Source organism: Talpa occidentalis, unplaced genomic scaffold (genome assembly GCF_014898055.3).
Source record: "Talpa occidentalis isolate TD23 unplaced genomic scaffold, MPIMG_talOcc4v2.1 talOcc4.2, whole genome shotgun sequence".
NCBI classification, from domain to species: Eukaryota; Metazoa; Chordata; class Mammalia; order Eulipotyphla; family Talpidae; genus Talpa; species Talpa occidentalis.
The window spans coordinates 150,202,389-150,225,140 of NW_023602073.1; the positions used below are offsets into that span (position 1 = coordinate 150,202,389).

General features: G+C 47.1%; 1 protein-coding gene across 4 annotated transcripts in view; it reads right to left on the reverse strand.

Annotated features, from left to right (window-relative positions):
* PRKN (parkin RBR E3 ubiquitin protein ligase) overlaps positions 1–22,752 on the reverse strand; it is a 1,086,879-nt gene that overhangs the window by 681,636 nt on the left and 382,491 nt on the right. The window contains exon 2 of one of the 4 annotated variants that reach the window (XM_037520693.2): positions 8,303–8,442. The exons of the other annotated variants lie outside the window; for them this stretch is intronic. Coding sequence (XP_037376590.2) covers positions 8,303–8,341 — 39 coding nt within the window. The 5' untranslated portion in view covers positions 8,342–8,442. The remainder of the gene's footprint in view (positions 1–8,302; positions 8,443–22,752) is intronic. 4 annotated transcript variants of the gene reach the window in all.

The following is a 22,752-nucleotide window of genomic DNA, read 5'->3' on the forward strand; positions in this document are numbered from 1 at the left end:
CTCACTAGTTCGCCCCTCTCCTCGCGTGCTCAGGAGAAGCGGGGAGTCCCCGACGGCTGTGGCTATGCAGCCCCGGGGTGGGCTGGTGATGACCAGGAACCCTCAGCTTTGGGGTTTTACTCTGAAATTACTGAGAAACACAGTCATTGACAAAAACACTTTTCTGAGTTTATCTAATAGAGCTCATCCAGAAATGTTCTGGGGCACAAAGAGAAAAGGGGAGCTCAGTAGAGACCCATTTAAACTCTGCTCAGGATGAATCCATTAAAAAATTGACGAAAGTCCACCGGAACTATTAAAACTTGGGGAGAGGTATAAGAAGGTGCCCACAAGTTGGGGCCAGTGTTTGTGACTGTCTCGTGTGGACACTGATGAAAACCCCCAGTCACAGGCTTACAGACAACATGATTTACTTGCACCCAAGGCCGAGTGGCAGGTAGTCAAGATGGTTCATTTCTGGATGAGTTTCTGGGGGAGCGAGGGCTGAGGACCAGGGAGCAGGCTCGGGGAGATCAGACCCCACGTAAATGTGCAGCTTCAGAAGCTCGACTCTCTCTCACTAATGGCCACAAGTCTAGTGTGTTGTATCTCCCCCAAATCCATGTCCATCTGGCACCACAGAGTGTACACTTGCTTGAAAATAGGATCTTTGTAGATGTAATTAGTTGGGGATCTTGAGATGAAATCATCCTAGATAGAAGGTGGCCCCTGTACCCCAAAATCTTTGTCTTTATCAGAAGAGGAGGGAATGCAGAGGAGATCAACTGAAAAGGACGGCAGGGATGGGGGTGAGGCTGCCTCAAGCCAGGGACACCAGAAGCTGGAGGTTTCCGAACATGAAGAGACAGGCGGGGTGCCTCCCCGGGCCTCAGGGAGGGTGGGGCCTGTGGATGCCATGGCTGCAGAGGTCCAGACCCCATGCCTGTGAGCACAACTGTGTGCTGCCCCAGGCTACCTTGACTGTGGTCTTCATCATGAGAACCCCAGGAAATCCACAATGAGGGCCGGGCACTCAGCAGAGGGGTGCGGGGTGTGCACAATTGGGTTTGCGATACCCAAGGAAATGGGAAGAAGAAAAGCTGGAATTTTTATGGATGGAAATCAGGTGCTTTTAGGCAGAGCCAAATACAGATGGTCCCCCCAGGAGGGCTCCCAATTTGGTCTTCCATGGAGCCAACAACCCTTGCATATGCTTTCCACACTCATGTAGTCTTAACACTGTGTGCACTGGCCAAGCCTCCTTGCCTTTGGCTCATCTGATTTTGCAAAGGCCCTGGCTGTGCCTCTCCAGGACCACTGCTCTCCCCCTGTCCTCTGGGGTGGGGGGTAATGGCTCCCTAGAAATACCAAATTTGGGTATTCCTGGGGGCACAAGGGGTTAAGCACCACACTGTGAAGCTATCCATAGCCACTGCAGCACGAGTTTGATCCCTGGCCAGCCAGGGAGCTACCCACATGGGGCAGCAGACCTCTCCTGTTTCCCTACTGCTCCTCTCAACAGTGTATTTCAGTTGATCTGCCTGTTTTCTGCTCCCCACTTTGTCTCTGGTGAATCCTCTCACTTCTGCACCTCTGGCCTGTACCCCAGTTTTTGTATGCATAAATAAATAAATCTTTAAAAAAAACCACAAAGTTTACCCAGCTTGAAAGATAAATCATACACTCACCCTGCTCATGGCTGGCTGTGGCACACGTAGCTCCTCAAGAAAGAAAGTTTGAGGGGCTCAAGAGAATTGCAGCAGCGATGCTATCTACCGTGCACAGAACTGGCCACACACCAGCTGCGTCCTCAATGCCTTCTCATGTGAGGTTCCCCCCGGGCGTCCAGCCACCGGCATCCAGCGCTTTCTCGCTGTGCTCTGCACGGAGGTAGGTTCTCATGATGTCCTCCTTCATACACATGTAACCGAAGGGCAAAGGGCTTCGATCGTGGACAAAGGTCACAAGCAGCTACAAGGAGGCCGAGCCAGACGATGGCTGATATTTATGTGGCACGAAAGTAACTGTTCACGCATCTCTGTCATCCACATCAACGTTTAATCCGTCCGCCAGCCCTTTCTCCAGCATCATGTTCAGCGACCTCATGCTCACGTAGGGTTCAGGAAGCCTGAGTGATTAGCCAAGATGACGCAGACGGACCTAACCAGGTGAGTGACTGTTCAGGCCGAAATCTGCATCCAGGTCACCTGACGTTCACCTCCCAGCTATGGTGTAGGAATCAGAAGCTGGACGGGTGGGGCCAGGCAATCTGCTTGTTGACTCCTACCCTCCGAGGCTCAAGTGTGGTCGAGAATCTGCCAAGAGATCTGGACTTGCCGTCCCCCTGCAGCCTCCCACTCCCGAACTCTCCACTCCTCACGAAACCCTGCGTTCTGGGCACACGAGACCTGAGCACTCCTCAACCCTGAGCCCCACAACTCCCAGAGGAGGGGAGACAGGACCAGGATGCCCTGACCCGCAGGCCTCTGGGGTCAGGGGCACCAGTGAGCCAGGAGAGCTGTCTGTGCTCAGAACCAAGCTCCCAGAACCACCCAGTCAGACATTAGATCAAATCCGCACCAAAGGCTGTGAAGAACAGTTTACTCATAAATGGACAAGGAAAAGATTTCATCTGTCATGCAAACGTCCCTAATGGGTTATATGGACTATAAAAGAGCATAAAGAGAGAACATCTCACAGTTGTTTGTGTCAGACATTTACAAACTACCGATACCAACTGGGGCATCAATTACACTTTATAGGGCAGATCTCAGAATTAACATACAAATAGTCACACTCCCTGTGCCCATAGGCATCTGATATCTATCAGCCCTGCCTGGGCTGAGTAGTTTTCTAAACCTATAAAATATTCGATGCCGCACAAATTGAAGCCATGGCAAAAAACCGCTTTTACGTCAAGTGAAGACTTAATGAACTGCTGTGCTTCTCCCGGTTTTATCACCTCGCACGCTGGTCCTGGACGTGGACTGGTCCAGAGGAATCAGGTCACAGAGAGGTGGGACACATTCAAAGACACTTACTTGCTCCCACCTTCAGGTGGAAAGAGTCTGAAATAAGGGAATGGTTTGACAAAATTTTTAAATTTCAATACACTGATTTTAGCATCTCTACAGAGGAGCCAGGGAGCCTAAGACTGAATCTGTTTGAACAGTGTTTGAGGCCTCCCTGGTGGTGCAGGGGTTAAAGGCACAGTGCAATCAAGCTATTGCCAGCCACTGCAGCACCAGTTCGATCCCTGGCCAGGGAGCTGACCCACATAGCGCAGCAGACCTCTCCTGTCTCGCCCGCTGCTCCCCTCAGTAGTGTATTTCGTCAGTCTGCCTGTTCTGTTCCCCGTTCTGTCTCTGGTGAATCCTCTCACCACCCACACCTTTGGCTTACACCCCAGTTCTTGTATGCATAAATTAACAAATCTTTAAAAAAGAAAAAAAAAAGTGTTTGAACAAAGTGTAAGACACTTGGGCTCTGGGAAAAAAAAAATCCACATGTAAAAATGTAATATGTGCAGAAGAGAAAAGCAACTGAATAAATGTCGTCACCTGAGGTCAGTTGTACATGACCACAGAGATGCACATTGCATATGAGTGTGTGCATGTGCATGTACATGTGCAAAGACGTAAACACTAGCTGGCTTGCTTTTCAATTGGAAAACATGGAAAATTGGTTGCTTTTATAATTATTTGCTATAAGTTCAAAGATTCCTTATGAAAAAGATCAGAGGACATTGTTTATGATTCTGCGGCTAAATACAATTATGAAACACAAACTTCTTTCATTCACTGAATAAGTGGTTTTTGAACATTTTTTTATGTGACAGGCACTGTGCTATTTTTCATAGGAAAAAAAATGGTAAGATCAGTTATTTAATGTGATTCCTCCAGTAAAATAATGTGTAGAGCTTTCTTTTTTCTGAATCTGAACAGATTGATTCTATAGTTCAAATAGAAAAATAAACCTACGAAGAATATCTGGAAAAATTCTGTAAACAAGAGTAGGGATAGGATTCTCAAATCATTGGGGGAAAATAAGCTTTTCAGTCTTGATGTCATCATCTTTCCCCATGTTCACATCCTGAATTGCTTAATAAAAGTAATTGTTTTTAAGTTTGTTTGAATGAGGATCCAAATGGGTCCATATTTTGTGATTGGACATAATGTCACTTTGCTATTTTAATTATTTTAATTTTTTTATTAAGGAATAATCACATACCATAAACGTCACCCCCTAAGAGGACATTTCAGTGGGTTTGAGTAGATTCACAAGGTTGTGCAATCATCACCACTGTCTAATTCCATCTTCCCTTACATCACTTTTAATTCACACGTGCCCTCTCCATCCTTCTGGGTGTCTCTAACTTTGTGTTGTTAGAGATCATTGAAGCCCCATGCAGATCCATTAAATCATTAAGATTTTAATGTCAATTGGAAAGCAGTGGTATTTCAATTTTATAACTTCTTGCCCACCTATTAGATGGAATACTTCTATCAAAATAAAATTTCCTGTTACCCAGTGGCAAAATTTTGTCTAAGAAAGCAGAGCATAAATGCTCTTATTTACAGATTTTCATCATGAGTTATTTCTAGCAATGACAACAAGTTCAGTTTGAAAAAGTATCACAATGAAATCATTAACATAAGGATATTAATGACTTAATCCACTGCAGTTACCGGTTTTACTGATGCTCCATCTTTAGTTAATTTTTTAGAATAGGCCCCTGGATCTTAACTGAGGGGAAGTAGCCTTTGAGAGTTTCCTTACTAACTTACATGATACAAGTATGAGCAATACTTTCCTTATACCTAGAATCAGGCAGTTCTTCAAAGAATAAATGGCATTTAGAGACCATGCCTGGGTTATACAGGATCTCCTTGCTGATGGGTTTATCAATGTTTCCCAGTCTTTTCCATGACCAGAACTGTGTGGTTGTTGTTTGTTTTAATTGAAGTAACACTGCATCCTAATCTTATGAGTTTCAGGTATTCATCTTTGGGAATCAACATGTGTATCTACAACATTGAGATCACCAAGAGTCAAAATCCATCCTTTACCACACCAAACCCTCTTCTGTTTTTAAGTAAAATACATAATGAGGGGCCACCCTGGTGGCACAAGGGGTTAAGACGCAACCTATGAAGCAATCCCTAGCCACTGCAGCACGAGTTTGATCCCCTGGCTAGCCAAGGAGCAACCCACATGGTGCAGCAGACCTCTACTGTCTCACCCACTGCTCCCCCAGTAGTGTATTCTTTTCAGTCAGTCTGCCTGTTCTACTCCCTGCTCCGTCTCTGGTGAATCCTCTCACCCCCTACACTTCTGGCCTGTACCCTAGTTCTTGTATGCATAAATAAATAAATCTTTAACAAAAATACATAATGAGTTCAAGCTGCTACTTCCAATCAAATTCAGCACTTGAGAGATTTTCTATCATCTCTTCCATCTTCTATCTTAATATTTTCTCTTGCTGAGAATCTTGGAAATAATGCAATTAGAATATTATACAAGTGTCTGTTTATTCTACCATTTCAAAATAATATCAAACAGATTACTAAAACTCCCTTTTCTTGTATTTTTCTTTTTTTAAACTTGGGATCTGTCTCTCTAAAAATGTAGAGCCTAAGGGATAAGAACAGGGGAGAAAAAAAAAGCACAAGGGATTAAAGTGATGGCTCATGGGTGAATTGGGAGTGGGGATTTTATTTTATTTTTAAGGGTTTATTTATTTATACATATAAGAACTGGGTACAGGCCAGAGGTGTGCGGGGTGAGAGGATTCACCAGAGACAGAGTAGAAAGCAGAACAGGCAGATTGACTGAATCCACTGCTGAGGGAGGCAGCGGGTGAGTCAGGAGAGGTCTGCTGTGCCATGTGGGTTGCTCCCTGGTCAGCTGGGGATCAAACTTGTGCTGCAGAGGCTGCGGATAGCTTCATATTGCGGTGCTTAATTCCTCAGGCCACCAGGGAGGCCCAGTGGTGGGGATTTTACAAGGAATACACAGTGATGTAAAAGAAATAAACAAAAAAATTAATTAATGAAAAAATATGGAGCCTAGTGATTGTTCTGAAAGCATTTGAAATGGTGGCTATCATAGTGACTGGAAATACATTTACATTCCTTTATTTTTGATTCTCAATTTTTTTAAATACTTAACTCTTTATAATTACTTAAGATAATTAAGTTTCTCAAGTCACATTTCAAAAATATGAAATTGTCAGTCTTCCTTCTATTCTTGTCTATCCTATTCTATTTTATTTATTCCACATTCCAAAAGCAGGTTCTAATTTGGTTTTTGTTTTTTAGATTTCTAGTTAACCTTCACATTGTATAACTTGTTTTTTAATATAGGCTGAAATGTGTGTGTGTGTGTCCTTTAGATTTGTTTCTTAGATAAATGACAGTGTTTTATATTCATTTCCACAAAAATTCTTTTCTTGCTTACTAATTCATCCTATAATTCATTCCACAGTAGTACACTGAGATTGCCCTTATTGTTTTTCATAACTAAATAGTGATCTGATATGTGGATAAATCATAGCCTATTCAATCAATACACCACTGGTGGGCACTTGGGTTAATTTGTTTCAATCACAGGCTCTGGTTCTCTGAGCAGCCCTGTGTGTGCCTGCACATACATTCCCCAGGGCATCAATATCAGTATTGGCTCACTAGAGAGTCTCGAAGGTCAGCTCTTCAAAGCAACAAGAATGCTGGCTTCTAAATATAATTTCCCACTAAAATGAACCAGGACACCTGCTACCAGGCCCAAGATAAAGTGTGTGTGTGTGTGTGTGTGGGAAGTGAGCGTATAGGCAAAGATAAAGTCACATTGGCCATGTTTGGGAAAATTAAACATTAAAAAGAATCATGGTGGAAGCGGATGGTAACATCGAATGAGGACAGAACTGTGTCCTCTGTGGGATCGCACAGCAGGTAAGGGGCAGGCCAGGAACAAGGCAGCAAGAACACTGAACTTCCGCACCACAACACTGTGAGTCCACATAGATCCCTGGTAGATGGAGAGCAAGTGGATGAGAGGTTTCTAGGAATCAGGATATTTGCACAAAGCGTCTTCCCACAGAACCCCTGAGAGTGTCAGGAGGAGGCTGGCTCCTGCAGTGGAAGGTTCGCCGGCAGTTACAAACTGTTGAGTTTTGAGGAAAGAAATGATTGACTGAATCTACAATGAGGAGACCAGGAACACATCCTGGTTGCAGCTCATGCTACAAGGTAACTGGCTGGGAATCGTGGAAATGTCAAGTTTTGAAAAGCAAAAGGTGTGTGTGGGGGTGTGTGTGCGCACGTGTGTGTGTGTGTGTGTGTGTGTGTAGGACTGCTCCAAACTAAAGACACAGATCAACACAATGCAACATGTGATCCTTGACTGGATTTTTGATCAAAAACAATTTTAAAAACATTGATAAAGGACTCTGGAAACAATGGTGGGGACATCTGATAGGACTTGTGTAGGAAATACTGCATCGATGCTAAATTTCGTGGGTGCGATTCCGTATCACGGCTATGAAGAAAAATGGTGACTTAAAACTAAGGTTCAGCTTCCATGAACGGAGAAAACACTCGCTATGATAAACAGTTGGCGGGTCCTCCGCGTCAAGTGAGAAGAGAGCTCGGCAGAGTGCTGGGTCTCAGGCGCACCTGCAGCAGAGCGCGCAGAGGCCTGTGCACGGAGGTCCTGGCTCGCCCGCCCCGGCCTGGCGTCCCGCGGGCGTCCACTCGTGGGCACCTGTCAGGAGTCCAGAGCGCCCGGTGGACAGGGACGCTGCTCTCTTTCTAAACAGCAGCAGCACCTTGCAAAGCAGCCCGCGCTCCCGGCATTAGCCCATTTCATAACGACCGCATGTAAGAGGTGCGCGTGGAGACTGTCGGGGTGCACCCAGGGCATTGGGGGGAAGAGTGGGGGGCTGAGTCTGCACTTTATACACTTTTCACAGCTAAATAGGTATAGGCATCTGTTAGTGTGACCACTTGAAGAGGACACCAGGGAAGATATTTGCAAGTCAAGTATTCATGTAGTCCCTAATATTTTTCCTGTTTTATTTTCGGGTGGAGAAGGTCCAGTGAGAAAACACCAGGCCCACCGGAACGCAGGGTGCTCCTTCCTCTCTTCCTGTCTTTGCTGGTGACGTCAGTTTCATCTGACGTCATCAGCTGTTACTTCTCTCTAACCTGTAGTTCACCCTCCCTTACCCTCCATGCAGCCTCAGTGTATACACAGTTGCTTGGGGAAGAGCGACTCACTCTCCTCTTGACCAGCAAAAAAAAAAAAAGAGCATTTAGCTTTGTACCTTCCAGAATGCTCCATGAAACACTCCAGTAAATGTCATGGATTTTGAGGTTAGAACAGAGGATGAAGCCAATGGTGCGAGTTAGAATTCTGCAGTGCGAGCTTCTTTCTCGGATGCAGCTGCAGGGTCTCGGGTCTTTGCTGTTCGTGATGATCACAGTGCAAAAGCAGACACGGGGGCGTGAGAGATTTGCCAAGGTTACTATCAAATGTTACTGCAAGTTGTTAAATTCTAAAATGTAAAATATGCTAAGTACGACTACATATGCATACATATTTATCTGTCTATAAATAGAACAACATAAATATATACAAACATGAAATATATAAATGTATATATTATATATAAATGTTTACGCATGTGTATATATTTTCACATAAACAACAAATAATATAAAATATAAATATATACAAATACATGGCATATGTATTTCTATATAATATATTTTACATGTATAACAAATTGCAGTAGCATTGAATAGTAATCTTGGCAAATTTCCTGCCTGTTGTGTGAAATCAGTGTCTTCTTTCTAAAATGAAAGAGGCCACAGATAAAGCTCTTACCTGCACAATGTTCTAAAATCTTCGAATTACAGTACAGACTCGAATCATAAATTCAGGGACACGCACTTACCCAAAAGGTAAATAAACTAAAACACACAAATCTGTTATTGGGTGGCTCTGAAGAAGACATAAAGAAACACAGGGGGCCATGGGAGCCGTGGAGACGTGCGCTCAGCTCCAGAACTCGGGCGAGTCCATGGCAACGTCCCAAACCCTCATCAAGCCACTGTCACTTCGCCCCAGACTCTCAGGGAGGCGGGTGCTGTCACAGCAGGTGCTGCAGAAGGAGTGCACGCAGAGGCAGAGACTGCAGGAGCCTCGCCGGGCCCTCTGCTGGGTCTGCTGGGCCCTGGCTGCGTCCGCAGGCGGTCTGTGCAGAGGCCTCGCTGGACTGCAGGGCAGCGATGGTGCCCCTTCAGGCAAGAGCTGCAGCGCCTGAGGTGACAGACAGACCGACCGACCGACCACAGAGAGGCACACGCGTGATAGCGTGGTTGATCCGCGCTGGTGGACAAGGTGTCCACTTACAGAGAAGAGTAAATCGGGAGCTCACAAGTGCTAGTTTGGGCCACACAATCAAGACCACCCTCTCGAGGCAGGCAGCGGAGCAGAATTGCATCATCTGACTTGGGGAGCATAAATCACCGTTTCTAGAGATTACTCTGCACAGCTAAAGGTTAGAAATGACATCAGATATTCAAGCTAAAAGGAGCGAGTTGCAAGAAGCTTCCTTTTTAAACGAGGCTGTAATTTGTAGACAGCCATGTGAAGGGCGGGTTGTATCAGATTTCTTTGCCGGTGACTTATTAAACCTCTGTCCTTCCAAATGTGTGTGTTGATGTTTGCTTTGTTCCTACTTTTCTGTTTCTACTTATCTCTATAGCTTCTGGCCTTGGTCTCCATGTTTCCTGGCCCAGAAATCCATCCGCCGCTCTGTCTCCACATTCCTTGTCATGGGTTTGTCGTTTTCACGCTGCCTAAAATTTCACCACCATTTTGAGCCCATTTCATACGCTCTTAACCCACTGACATGACGCATCCCATGCCGCCACCGGTAAAACTTATTGCTTGGGATTATCATAACTCCTGCATAGGCTGCCGACTCCTAATACATTTCTCCCAGAAACAAAATACTGGATCTTCCTGAAAGCGAAGAGACTTTTAATAACTCTGACTCTGTGGTCTGGACAGTTGCTATGACAACATCCAGCTTTTTGAGAAAGCCCATGATCAGGCATTCATTAGGAAAGTCAGTTCCTTCCTGCAGCGAGAAGGGTTTTGGCGGCTGTTTTTTAACACTTGGCCAAGTAGCTGGCTTTTAAACTGAGCAAGCATTTTATCTAAATTCTCTCATCTTAAACTTCAGAATCAGTCCTTGAAAGCTGAAGATCAAAAAGATGCATAATTTATCCAAAGATAAATAACTGAACTTGAAGGCAGGTTTATCATGTTCTAAAAACATTTTTTGTTTTTACTATCCTTGCCTGAATAGACGTGGAGTGAAGCTCTCTGCTATAATTAACACACCCCCATCTTGCTTCATTCTATAACCACAGCAATAACAAAGGCGGAATTTAGATGCACTGAAGATGAACTCTCAAGTTTTTCTAGGTTGCCTCAGAAAGCTATTTCACACAGTGCTCCAGATTCCTGAAACTCTGAGAAGTGATGACAGAGCATATTTGAAGCAAAATGTGTGGTAAATAAGGGATTCTGACCTGGGAACTGAGCCAGGGAGCCTTGAAGCCCATAAACTTCTGGAAGGACAGGACACAGTAAGCAGCCTGTAGCACTAGTTAACTGCAGAGTAGAAATATTTTTGAGAAGACTGCATAGTTCCTGCTAGTGGAGGGATTCATAACCTAATTATAGAATGCTATGGTCTTTCTGATAAGTCAGAACTTCAGTGATATTATTTGTTCAGTGAAGACTCTGAAGTGAAGGTAATACAAGTTCAAGCAGAACTAGACTCGCGTATGATAAAAGGTTCACTGAGAGGGCTGCTTTCCTGTCACAGTCACTATCAGCGGTGTTCTTTTATATATCCTCATGCTTCCCCAGGAGACCTCGATTCAAAAGTATTAACTGGATGGGGACATTGAGAGCAAATTACTAGATTTTGCTTATCGTAAATGAAAACTTTTGTGAAGGAAAGGGACGTGGGAAAATTCGCTACGATCATGGAAAGTGATGATGTGCCATAGGCACTGAGGCTGGAGTGATGCAAGTCAGTCATTTCAAAAGCTGACAACACTGGAGAAGCTACCAACCCAACAGCAGGTGGGAACCAAGGATCCTGGGCTTAGCATGCCTCGGGTGGGGGGGGGGGCGCCCAGAGTTTCATGCTCACAATTTCCCCAGCACATTCCCCAGGCCAAATACCTCAGCTTTTGTCTTACTCCTGAACTGCACTCAGGGTCTGCTGGTAGAACTAGACTTTCTCTGAACTCAAGCCCAGTTCACCGAGGCACTGAAAACATGCAGAGAAAGCACTCGTCTGAGGCACTTTTTATTGTATCACAAGTGCCTGACACCAAGCTTTTGATTGCCAAGGTGTCCACTTCGAAGACATTCATCTAGAATAGACACATGGCCAGCTGCAGTTCTAAATAAAGGATGAAGCTGTGCACCCTCAAAGTTCCCCGCTTGGGAAAGCTCTGGTTGACCTGGACAACTAACACTGGACTGACTTCTGCTTTTCCCTTCCTGTGCTTTAACTCACACTCTTTTAAACTCACCAATAAAGACAGAATCTGTGAAAATCAAGGCACACTGTCCTTGACACCAATAAAGTCAGAATCCCAGGTCCTCTTCTCTCCCCCTTTACCCCTGACCCCACTGTGAGGCTCTGGCAGGCCCTGCACCCCAGGGCCTGTGACGAATAAATGTATCTTCAGGACCCCCAGGGCCTGGCCAGTCACAAGAAGTTCCACTGGGGAAGTGTCCATGATGGCTCACCACAGACACTGCAGCGCTGTCCCAGGTAAGCCTCCCCCAACCCCGCCCACTTTCCAGCCAACGAGTCACTACTACTGATAAGCAGGGACCAACACAAACCAACATGGCTGCTCCTTTCTTCCTGCCTGGACACAGGCTCGACATCAAAACAGGTAACACACAGCTGCGCTGTGCTGTCCACATCCGACCCTTGGCCTCACTTTAAATACAGCCTGCAGGAGGGAGATCCTGCCAGCTGTGGGCTGCATTCAGGATTCCCAGCAGCTGGGGCCTTCCCTGGAAGCCCAGGGCCTGTGAATACTATTGTGCTGCTGCTGTGATTTGGCTACATCACCAGGCAAAGGGGTTTTCAGATCTAACTGAAGTTCCCAATGAGCTGACATGTTATGAAAAAGGGAGACACGTGGAATGGGCTTGACCTCCACGCCAAGGTCTACACCGCGCTGGATGAGACAGGCCCTAGGCTGGCGCCTGCCACTGAGCATGGGCTCATGGGGCTGGGCTTGAGGAAAGATGTGCCCCAATAGCCCTGTGAGCTCAGAAGACAACCCAACCCTCGGAGGAGGACCCTCTGTCCCTCCACTCCAGCTCCGGGAGGCCCTAAGCAGGGGAGCCCATCCTACCCATGGACTTGTGAAAACTGAGCAACTCAAATTCTCACTCCATGACTCTGGTAAAAACTACCTGATGGGTTTATGTCATTTCAGGGCATCTTGCCATTTGCAGGTGTCCACACGCCTGTTGGCTCCTTCAGAGACAGAGCCAACGAGAAGGTAGCAATGAGTATTCCTGCAGGCGTTCACCCCGGCAAGAGGCCTTGCTCACTTTCCTGGCCATGCTGGATGCTGTGAGGAAGGGTTTGCTGCTCACACATTTAGTACAGGCCAGGAAGTGGGACACGGCAAAGCGACATTCCCCACGGTGCTGTTCACTCGGCCTGCTGTAACTGCACAACGGAACTGGAGTGTTCCGTGATTCTGGAGGCCAGCCCAACGGCACGGTGTCAGCAGGGTTGGTTCTGTTCCAGGGCTCACCTCGGCTTGCCAGTGGCTATCCTGTCCCTTTGGCTTCACATCAACTTCTGTGTCTGTCCATCTCTGTGTCTAAGTTTCTCCTTTTTATACAAACACCAGCTGTATTAGGTTAGAACCCCCTCCAATGGCCTCATTTTACTCTGTCCAACTGTTCATAGACCCTCGCACCAAATAAGCTCACAGTCTGAGCTAGAAGGAGGTGAAAACTTCAACATGTCTACTTTGGGGGACACTGTCCAGCCTATAACACCGACCACGTAAGAAGGAGAAGAGCACCCGGGGACTCCCTCCCCATGAAAATGACCTTGGGGGAGGATAAAGGAAAAGCCAGACCCTCAGACTCCACATTTAAGTCCTTAGATTTGAACAGAGAAGCTACCTTGTTGTGCTAAGATTATGATGTTTCTCCCTCCTTTTGAGATTAGAATGAGGACTTGAAAGTTAGTGAATAGACAAATTTTCGCTTCATTATTAGTCAAACTGTGCTGTGTAAATATTTTTGATTGGCACCAGGTTCCTGGCCAGATTCTAGAGCACTGAGTGTTCAAAGAATCTAAGACTCTTTAGTGTGTCCTCAAATCGAGATCCTTGGGCCTTCCGTCACCCCCATGAAGAGGGTGGGGATTATGCACACCGAAAAACTGCCTTATGTCTAAACAAATGTGGAAGAGGTCAAGTAAAAGTGCAGATACTTGTTTGCTTGTAGTATCAGGTTCCCAAGGCCACAGTGAATAGATTTTTCCAACATCAGGGCAAGTCTGCTGCTGCACTGTGGACTGGCTTCCCCATTAATCGTCGTTTTGTGGAAATAAAAATGAATCCAACAGAAAGTACCAAAATTACATTCTTCTGTTACTTACTTTCTTGATTTAAAACTTACTTTATTTACTATTTTAAGGTCGATTTTTCAAATACCTTTATAACCTAGCATGTTGAATTAGGTGACAATAATATGAATAAATCTTTCTTACCAAAGGTGTAAATGCCTCATATACATTTATCAATTGAGTTACTAACATTGAGGCAAAGTTAATGTCATAAATCTTGCAGAATAAAGCAGACCTCATATTCAAAACATAGAAATAATTCTTGAAACAAAATTAAAGAACTAGTTGAAAGCAACAATGGCCATTTCCTCCTTGCAAACTTCCTCAATGTTTTTCAACGGTGTCCTAACAACCCAGGAGAAGAAAACAGTCAATGGAAATTCTCTGACATGCATATAACAGACTGAGGAACTGCAGGTTTCTTGGTGAAGGCATTCATCAACTGTTCAGGAACACCACAAAAGGCATCAGGAAAAATCTAAAAGTGAAGATAAAACCAACCTGACCAGTTGAGCCAGTTAAATGCTCATTCTCAAAGCTCTGGCAGATGTAAACATTAAGTGAGCCCTTATTCAGACCACATTATTCAGAGACACGAGGAAGACTTTCTGTGCTCTCAGGACATGATGTGTGCCACGGCCCATTCCCTAAACCTCAGAAAACTGTCAATGCAGCCAAGTATTTGCTGAGACATAGGCCCAGAAAACGCAAACCTGGAAACCCAAGGGGATAAAGAAGGATATGAAGTGTTACTATCAAAAACAACATTGCTGACTAGCCAAGAGAGGGAGAGTGACTTCTGATGGGGATAACGTGGTTTGAGGTTTACTGGAGGGTCACAGTGAAGCTCCCGAGATCCTGTTCCTTAGCCACGTCATTAGCGCTATCAGCCCCAACCAGCACCTACATGCAAAAGGAACTTGCCCCAAGAGTCTCTCACTGGTGTTTGCTACCGGAACTTAGACACTGCTTTCGCCAGGCTGGACGCCACCAGAGGACAGGGGACAGCAGGGGTTAGGATGCTCTCTGACCTATAACTCTGGCTGCCCACCCCCACCCACCATTCCCAGCCCACTGCCCTCTGACGTAAGGGAGAAGGAGTCAAGAAATCCTAGGAAACAGACAGCATTCCATGGGTTTCTGTGCACTTAATCTCCTGTTTGAAAGACAGGTGAAGGAGTCTTGTTGAAACAAAGATGAAAGATGTTTTTGAAAGTTAGACCGACAGAGGAAGGCGCTGCAAAAAGATAAAAGACCTGCTTTGAGAGCGCCTTTCCTTTTTCCCTTTAAAAGGCCTCCTTTCATGTCTCCCTGAGGTTATGCAGCGAGAGGACAGCACCCTCAATGGCGGGTCTTCATTTTAGAAGAGGAAATGGTTTGGCGCCGGGACTTAGTAAGGAAATAAAGACTTGAGGATGCACAAGATGTCCTGAAACTGAGCAAACTTGATGAGTCACTGTGGAAGGAGTGAACAGCCACTTTCAGATGAAATCCATTTTATCCTCCTAGTGATTTTGTCATTTGTTAACTGACCCACCTTTGAAAGACATTCAACTACTCAACACAGAAGCAAAACAGCAAGGGAGCCCCAGAATTTGAAATATGACCTATGAGCAGTTCCCTTCTTGGTTCGCCCTCTCATGCTCTGCATGATCTACCTCACGACAGACTCTCAGGCTGAGTCTCAGAGGCCTGGAAGACATAAAAGAAATCCAGGCAAAGGGTCAAATGACTAGACTTGGAATTTCAAGAAAATATTGGTGAGTCTACTGCAGCTGTAAGAGTCCAGGACAGAATTTACTACATGAGACCCGAGAGGTATGAAGGATGCTGGATCATAGCAAAGGCCGTAAGAAGACACATCTGATTGGCTCCATGGACGGGGCAACTGGAGGGTGTGGGGAGAGCACAGACCTCAGGGGGCAGGTGAGACCCATCACGACTGCCTTCCGCATACCCTCAGGCCCAACTCCCTAGGTCGAGAGGGGACAGAAGACACAGGCGGCTAGGTTGAGTTAAATGAAAGCACACTAACAGATGGGCTTTCACGTTGTGCCAGAGGAAATGGCCTCTGGAACACCAGCTCCCACGGTGGCAGCAGATCCCTGGAGGTGTACTCACATGGAGTTTCTATGCAACAGTCCTGAGCCTCCTGTGGGCACAGAGGATGCAGGCCAGGAGCTGGCAAACAAGCAAGAAGGATCAAGAGGCAGAGCAGCCTGCCTGTCCATAGGACTCTAGCCAGGAGAGGTAAGTGTATTTAAAGCAGGTAGCTGGGAGGCCGAGTGGCCTGCCCATGAGCTCCAGTGACAGACCACAGGGAAGGAAACCAATACCCAGCTTCTCCTCAGTGCAGGACAGCGAGACACATGGCCCCAGCAAGTCAAATTCTCTACTGAGGCCATACCTACGGGTGAGGCCCTTCGGCCTGATGACCCATATCTGAAGAAGAGGGTGGAAAGTAAGAAGAGGTTGATAACCTTGAATTCTGAGTGGATATTTACCCAAAGGGGCCAAAGTGTTCATTCACAGCATTAAAAGAATGGGGTTAAAACTGAAGTGTAAATGAAATTACCAAAATACAGGAAAAGAGCTTTGGAATTCCAAAGTTGGGCCTGTGTGTGTACTTTATAAAGGAAATGAAAATGTCCAGTTTGGGGGGAGTGGGAGGCAACAATGTTGTTTGCTGGGGTCTAGACGTGGGCCAGGTGGAGACAGAGAGAAAAGCAAATGCTGCATCCCTGGGTCTCAGACATTAGGGCCACCTAGAGGACGGAAAGACCCCGGCGGTCAGAAGCCAAAAGCACATTCCTAGGACTATAGGTGAGACCACAAGTGATCCCCCAGCCCTCCTGCATAAAGATGCTCCAGCAGGTGCCTGGATACAGAAAAGAGGTCCCCAGAAGGCCAAGCTCTCTGGAGCCTGGAAAGTCCCCAGAGAGTGAGCAACTACCCTCTGCCAAGCCAGAGAGCACCAGGCCAGAGTTCCCTCCTCCTTTCTCATCGGTCCTCAAGCCTTCACACTCATCAGACTCCTGCCTCCTCAGACTCCCTCAGAATCCTCAGATGTTCCAGAGTCCCTCTGATTCCCTCAGTCTCCTCAGTCCGTCTCCTCAGTCTCCTCAGGCTCCCCAGACTTCCTCAGACTCCCTCAGTTTCCCTCAGTCTCCCTCAGACTCTCCCCTCAGACTCCTCAGACTCCCTCAGACTTCTCAGAATGCCTCAGGTCAGTGTTTGTTCCCTGCTGGGGTCTTCACAACATCCACAAAACCAGCCTTTACCAACCAAGTTACTATGTGCCAACGACACTGAAGCCAAACACACATGAAATTAACTTGAGATTAAAATGTGTTCAAGTCATGATCCTACTCCCTTATCCTCTCCCTCCCCCCGTAGTGTGTTATGTCCCTGGTTTATAGTTGCTTGTTGACTTTGACTTTTTACTTTATTATAATTAGTCTTTTTCCTGGTCCCTTATTTAGGTTTTCTAAATTCCTGCTATGAGCGAGACCATCCAGTATTTTTCTTTTTCTTTCTGGCTTAAAACAAGGGGGGTGGGAATTGTAGGAGGACTGTAGCCATGATGAAAATGCATACATTGTGCAAAAATGAAAAATGATGTAAAAAATATATAAAATAAAAAATAAGAGGGGAAAAAAAACAAAAAAAAGTTTACAAGCAAAAAAAAATTTTTTTTTCAAATTAAAACCATTTATGCACCTATTCTGCCCAGCAGAAAAAGCTACTGACTTATGATTTTTAGAAAACTTTGCAGTAAAAGGACTAAAACAAACATAAAAAAAATAGAGAAGCAAACTCAAAGTGTGAAAAGACTTGTCGAGCGATACCTTCTTCAGGGCAGGAGCACACGGCTGGGCTGCCACCCGGCTCACCAGCAAAGGTGGAGTCTGATGTGACGTCAGTGTCATGGCCACGGTCTAACCCTCTACGTCAGCCGTGACTGGCACAACCTGGCTCTGTCACTCAGCTGGTTGCATCTTCGTGGGTCATGTAGCTCACCACAAACAGTTGGTCACGTTTGCATTGGCTGCTCTCCAGTGACGAAAGTACGAGACGTAAAATAGCTTTGCGTCTCTTTCGACTGTGGCAATGACATGGGCAGATGCTACGGGAGCCTGGCAGCAATGGAAACACACCACAGCACCAACAAAACTATCCGCACAAGGTCATCCGTCCAGCTGAGGCATGTACCTTGGTGTGGTATCAAGTGCCAGGCCTGGTACCACGGGTGGGGGTGGGACAGGCCCAATTCTGTAGGACGGGCTGCATTTTGAAAGTGATTCTGCTTTCTGAATCCATGGATTATGAAATCTAAAATGTCACCACAGTAAGAAATCGTGGAAGGAGCGAATCCACCAATTCCACCAAGAATGTATCTGTGCATTTCCTGACACGGGCACCTGCCAATCCTTACTGGTTGTTTGCAGGGTAACTGGAAAAAATATTCGCCTTGATTCTTACATTCATGGTCAGGGGAAAAATACAATTCGAAAGCCAGTGCAGAGGAGAACAAGTACGTCTCCTCAAATCATGCGAAAACAAACTTATCTGTAAGATAACATGTCTTGTGAGGTCTTCATCCTTCCTGCCTCATTCACGTCCCTCCTCCGCGGCTGTCCCCAGCCCGAGCTACAACCACACTCAGAGGGAACAGCGGCCTCCGGCCCTGAAAGTCATGTCAGCGGCACAACACGCACAGGTCAGGAGTGTGCTGTGGGCGTCCCGATGCTCTCTGTTCCAGTTATTTCCATCCTCACCCCTTTACCCAGCCCCACCAGCCCAGCCCCACCAGCCCAGCCTTCCCTGCCCGTTGAGGCCCTGGAGGCTGACGGCCATGACCATAGCCACGACCACAGCCCAGTCCCTACTTTCTTATCCTCCAAGCTCCAGTTGGGTTTAGACCGTGGGCTAATGGGCAAAGGAGAAGGGATGGAAAGGGAAGGGAGGACGGGGGTGGGGTGGGAAGGGGAGCAGAGGGTCTGGGAGGGGATAGGAGAAAGAGGTTCAAGGCCTCTCTCCTTGGCCCTGCCTGGCCCTTCCTTGGGATCTCTGTCCTGCTGTGGCCCCCTGCGCAGCTCCTGTCCCTCCGCCCCAGGCCTCACGGGGTACTAAGCCCTGCATTTAGTGCTTTTGCCCCAACAACCACAGCTGCAGAAACAGCTTCCCTGCAGATGTCTGGACACCCCTCAGCGGTGTCTTCAAACTGCTCTATGAACACGTCCTTCCTTAGAGCCTCTTCAGGTTCTTCTAGATGCTTCCTGCTCCCTTCGGGAACCTGGGCCTGCTTGGCACTTATAAAGAAGATTCATGGCTCTTTTCAGCGTGTTTAGTGTTGAGTAGCATTCATGTTTGCTTTACAATCTCTGCTAGTCCTTTTTTTTTTAATAATACAAACATTTTCAAACAAAATATACTGAGCATGTGTGTGCCAGCCTTACAGAAACACAGCAGCAGGCAGTAAATGATTTATGAAACTATCTTCTCTCGATATTACAATAGTGTTAGACACACACAATTACTTTCATAAAATTTGGAATGCAAACATGAATAGGGCGCCTACTACATTCAATACGTTGTGTCAGTCTTTAAAGGAAAACCATTTCTGAGCACAGTGCTTTTAATCCCTTAAAACTCCCATTCTATCAGGCTCCATCTAAACCTTCTCAGAGATGTGAAAAGCTTTCATATCCTTAAAGACCAACAGAAAAAGGATTTGACAGTAATCCATTCCGATTCTTGATGTCAGTTAAATATTTTTTTTAGAACTAAGGTAGATCTCTGAGAGGGAAGATGAGGTAAAAACCCACTTGAGCTCTCCTCAGCGGGCGAGGAAGGAGGCTAGTCCGTCCGTTTCACGGCAGTTTCTTTGTCGGGCTAAAGTGTTTGACTTTGTGAAATATTTTGCCTGAATTTTTCCAAGTTTTCCACATGCGTTTTTAACAGAGAACCCCTCGAACAGACCAAACACAGAACAGCACCTCACGCCATAAAGCTGGCTTCTGCCCAACGAGCTCGGCCACTCCTGTGACAGTCAAGACTCAAGAGGCAGCTGCAGTCGGGTCCTTACCCCTGAGGCATCTGGCCAGTTGGATGCTCGACGAATGAGGTGCCCTCGCCAGAGAGCTCCCTGACCAGGGAGACACTCTGACTGGGAGATACCCATCCCACACCCACGCTCCTCACGCTGCACCTTGGAATCCGCTTGCTCTTGTTTGAGACAATTGTAAGGACCGCACGGACCTGGCTTTGAACCTCCACATTATCACAGTGTGACAAAGAGCTGGACCACAGCAGGACGCGAGAGCTGATGTCCTGTCTGCTCAGAGGTGAGAGGGAAGCAGAGTCACTTTGTGAGGCTCCCCTCAGTGGTCCCGTTCATAACTCCAGACACCACTAAGGCTGACGCGCATTAGCCTAGGGCTTCAGAGCTTAGAAAATGACTTAGTTGTATACACCTGGCAGTATCAAAGGAGCTGCCGGCAGGCACAACGGTCTTCCTGATCAGCAGCGGGATGGGCACTGCCAGCTATGGGTCAGGGCTCTGAGAGCTCAAGGGCCTGTGCAGCATCAGAGGCCTGGTCCACTGCAGAGGAAGCCAGGATTCCAGGCCCTTTGTCCCTCCGAGTGTCCCACAACTTGGTCTTCTGGTTGCTGGTCTTCTGTATCTTCCTGACTCCTCAAAAATACGTCTCTTATAAACGTACCTGGTCCCGATGGGCCAGTTTGGGTGGCCATGATAAAATGCCACAGACTGGGAGTGCTGATGGGGAGCAGAGAACACAGCTCTGGAGGCCGGAGTCCAAGGTCAAAGTGTGGGGGCTGCTCCTGGTGAGGGCCCCCGCCTAGCTTGCTGTAGTAGCAGGAAAGGACGAGCAGGATTTCTAGGATTCGAGCTCCGGCTGGAGGAGGAGGCCTGGAGCCCTCACTGGCTTTTCAGGCTTTTATTGGGATTTACCGGGTGCACAGCAGGTAGGGGTGTTGCAGGGCCGGGAGGCTGGCAGGCCTCCCAACCCCCAGCAAGTCTTCACTCTTTCTGGGCTCTCCAATGTTCTCTCGTGGTCTCTGCTTCTCTTTCACTCTGCTGTTCCGCTCTGCTGGCGTCCCTGTGACGCCGCCCTTATAAGCCCAGTCCCTCAGCCCAGGTGTGCCCACTTACCTATGCCCACACCCCACTCCAGGTGCCCGCCATTGGGCATGCATTCAGGACCACAGGGATCCATCATCAATCCTAATGGTGGGAGGGAAGAAAAGTCTAATACTTTTTTACCTTACCCTACACTTGGGGGGGCCCCCTTCTTCCGGTTTTCACAGGGCTGCTCCTGTGTAACACACCCTGGTCTCCGCCTCTCCTCCTCAGGCACCAGCCCTTCAGAAAAGGGCCATCTGCTATCTCGCTGACCTGTGGTCAGCGCCTTGCAGACTCTGTCTCAATGGGGTTACGGTTTCAACATCTGGAGTCTGGGGGGACATAGTTCAATCCCTCACAGATATCGATGCCATTTTTCTTGAACCATAGAGTTATTCTCAGCACTTGAACTACATCTGTTAAGTGATGCCTGCCATGTTGTTTCCACATGTCTGAGCTCCTTTCCCTGCTGTGACGATACACGTATTTACAACTGCCTCGCAGATATTCCCATCCCGGTGTGGCCAAGTGTTAAGTTAGACTCAACTTCTCTCAAGCCAAACTCGCTGACCTCCTGGTCAAAGACACCTCCTTTTCTCATGCCCTTGCTTCAATTAATTGCTTCAGTTACTTTATTTGCTTTGAACCACTGTTGATGACCTACCTTTTCCACATCCCTTAATCAATCAGCAAGTCTTATTGATCCCCCGTTTAAGATGTGTTTGCTTCTATCCATTCATCCCTCTCCCTCCTGAATCAAGGCCTTTCTGACCCAAATCCTGATGAATATAGTAACTTCCTAAGTGCTCTGTCTCTATCCTGGCGTGGTAGGCAGAATTCTAAGGTGACCCACCAACAGCCCGCTCTGATTAAATCTCTGCTGTTGAGTGTGGCAGGGATTTAGGACACGATGGCGTGTCACTCCCCTGTCTGTTAACCTTAAGAAGGGACCACTGGCCCACACAGGTTCGGTCTGGCCTAGTCACACGAGCCCTTCAAAGTGGAGTTCTTCCCAGTGTGAAGATCTGAAGCACAAAATGGATTCGGCAAGAAGCAGATTCTCCTGTGCGGGTTCTAAGTGATGAGAAGAGCAGGTGTTAAGGCACGCAGGGGCTGGACGCTGCCTCTGACCCCTCCAACCAGAAGAGGCTGAACTCTGAGCTGAAAGAATGACGCAATCCCTGGCTGAGACCCAGCCAAGAACCCAATTCTACCTTGGGTGGTCCTGAGCAGAGAACCAAGACTTTCAGGTCTTGAGAACCAGGGGATATGAGCAGACATTGGTTTACGTTCCCAGCAACCACACACCCATGTCACTTGGTGACCTGCTCTGATTCACCAATCACTGCCAGGCTGGCGCTGCCGACTCAACTAGTTCAGTATAAATTCTCTGCAACCTTCTCGTCGTGCCCTTCTCCCAACTTCAGTGAAGATAATCACACTATCACAGGCTATGGCTGGGTACTATATGGCTCCAATGCATGTGCAGACACACACACACTGTAGGGTGAGATAAAAGCATCAGGCTTTTCTGCCCTCCTGCCATGAGGATAGATGACGGAACCCTGCGGTCCTGAATGCATGCCTGATGGCGGCACCTGGAGTGGGGTGTGGGCATAGGTAGATGGGATTCACCTGGGCTGAGACTGGGCTCTTAGGGGTGGCGTTGTGGGGATACCAGTAGAAGCCGAGAACGAACAGAAGCAGAGAAGCAGAAGCAGATCCACGAGAGAGAACGCGAGAGAGGTCCGCAGAGCCCAGAGAGAGTGAAGACTTGCTGGGGGCTGGGAGGCCTGCCAACCTCCCGGCCCCCCAGCACCCCTGCCTGCCATGTGCATGGTAAATCCCAATAAAAGCCTGAAAAGCCACCGAGGGCTCCAGGATTCTTCCTTTACCCCGTCTGCTGGATCAGAAAACCTGC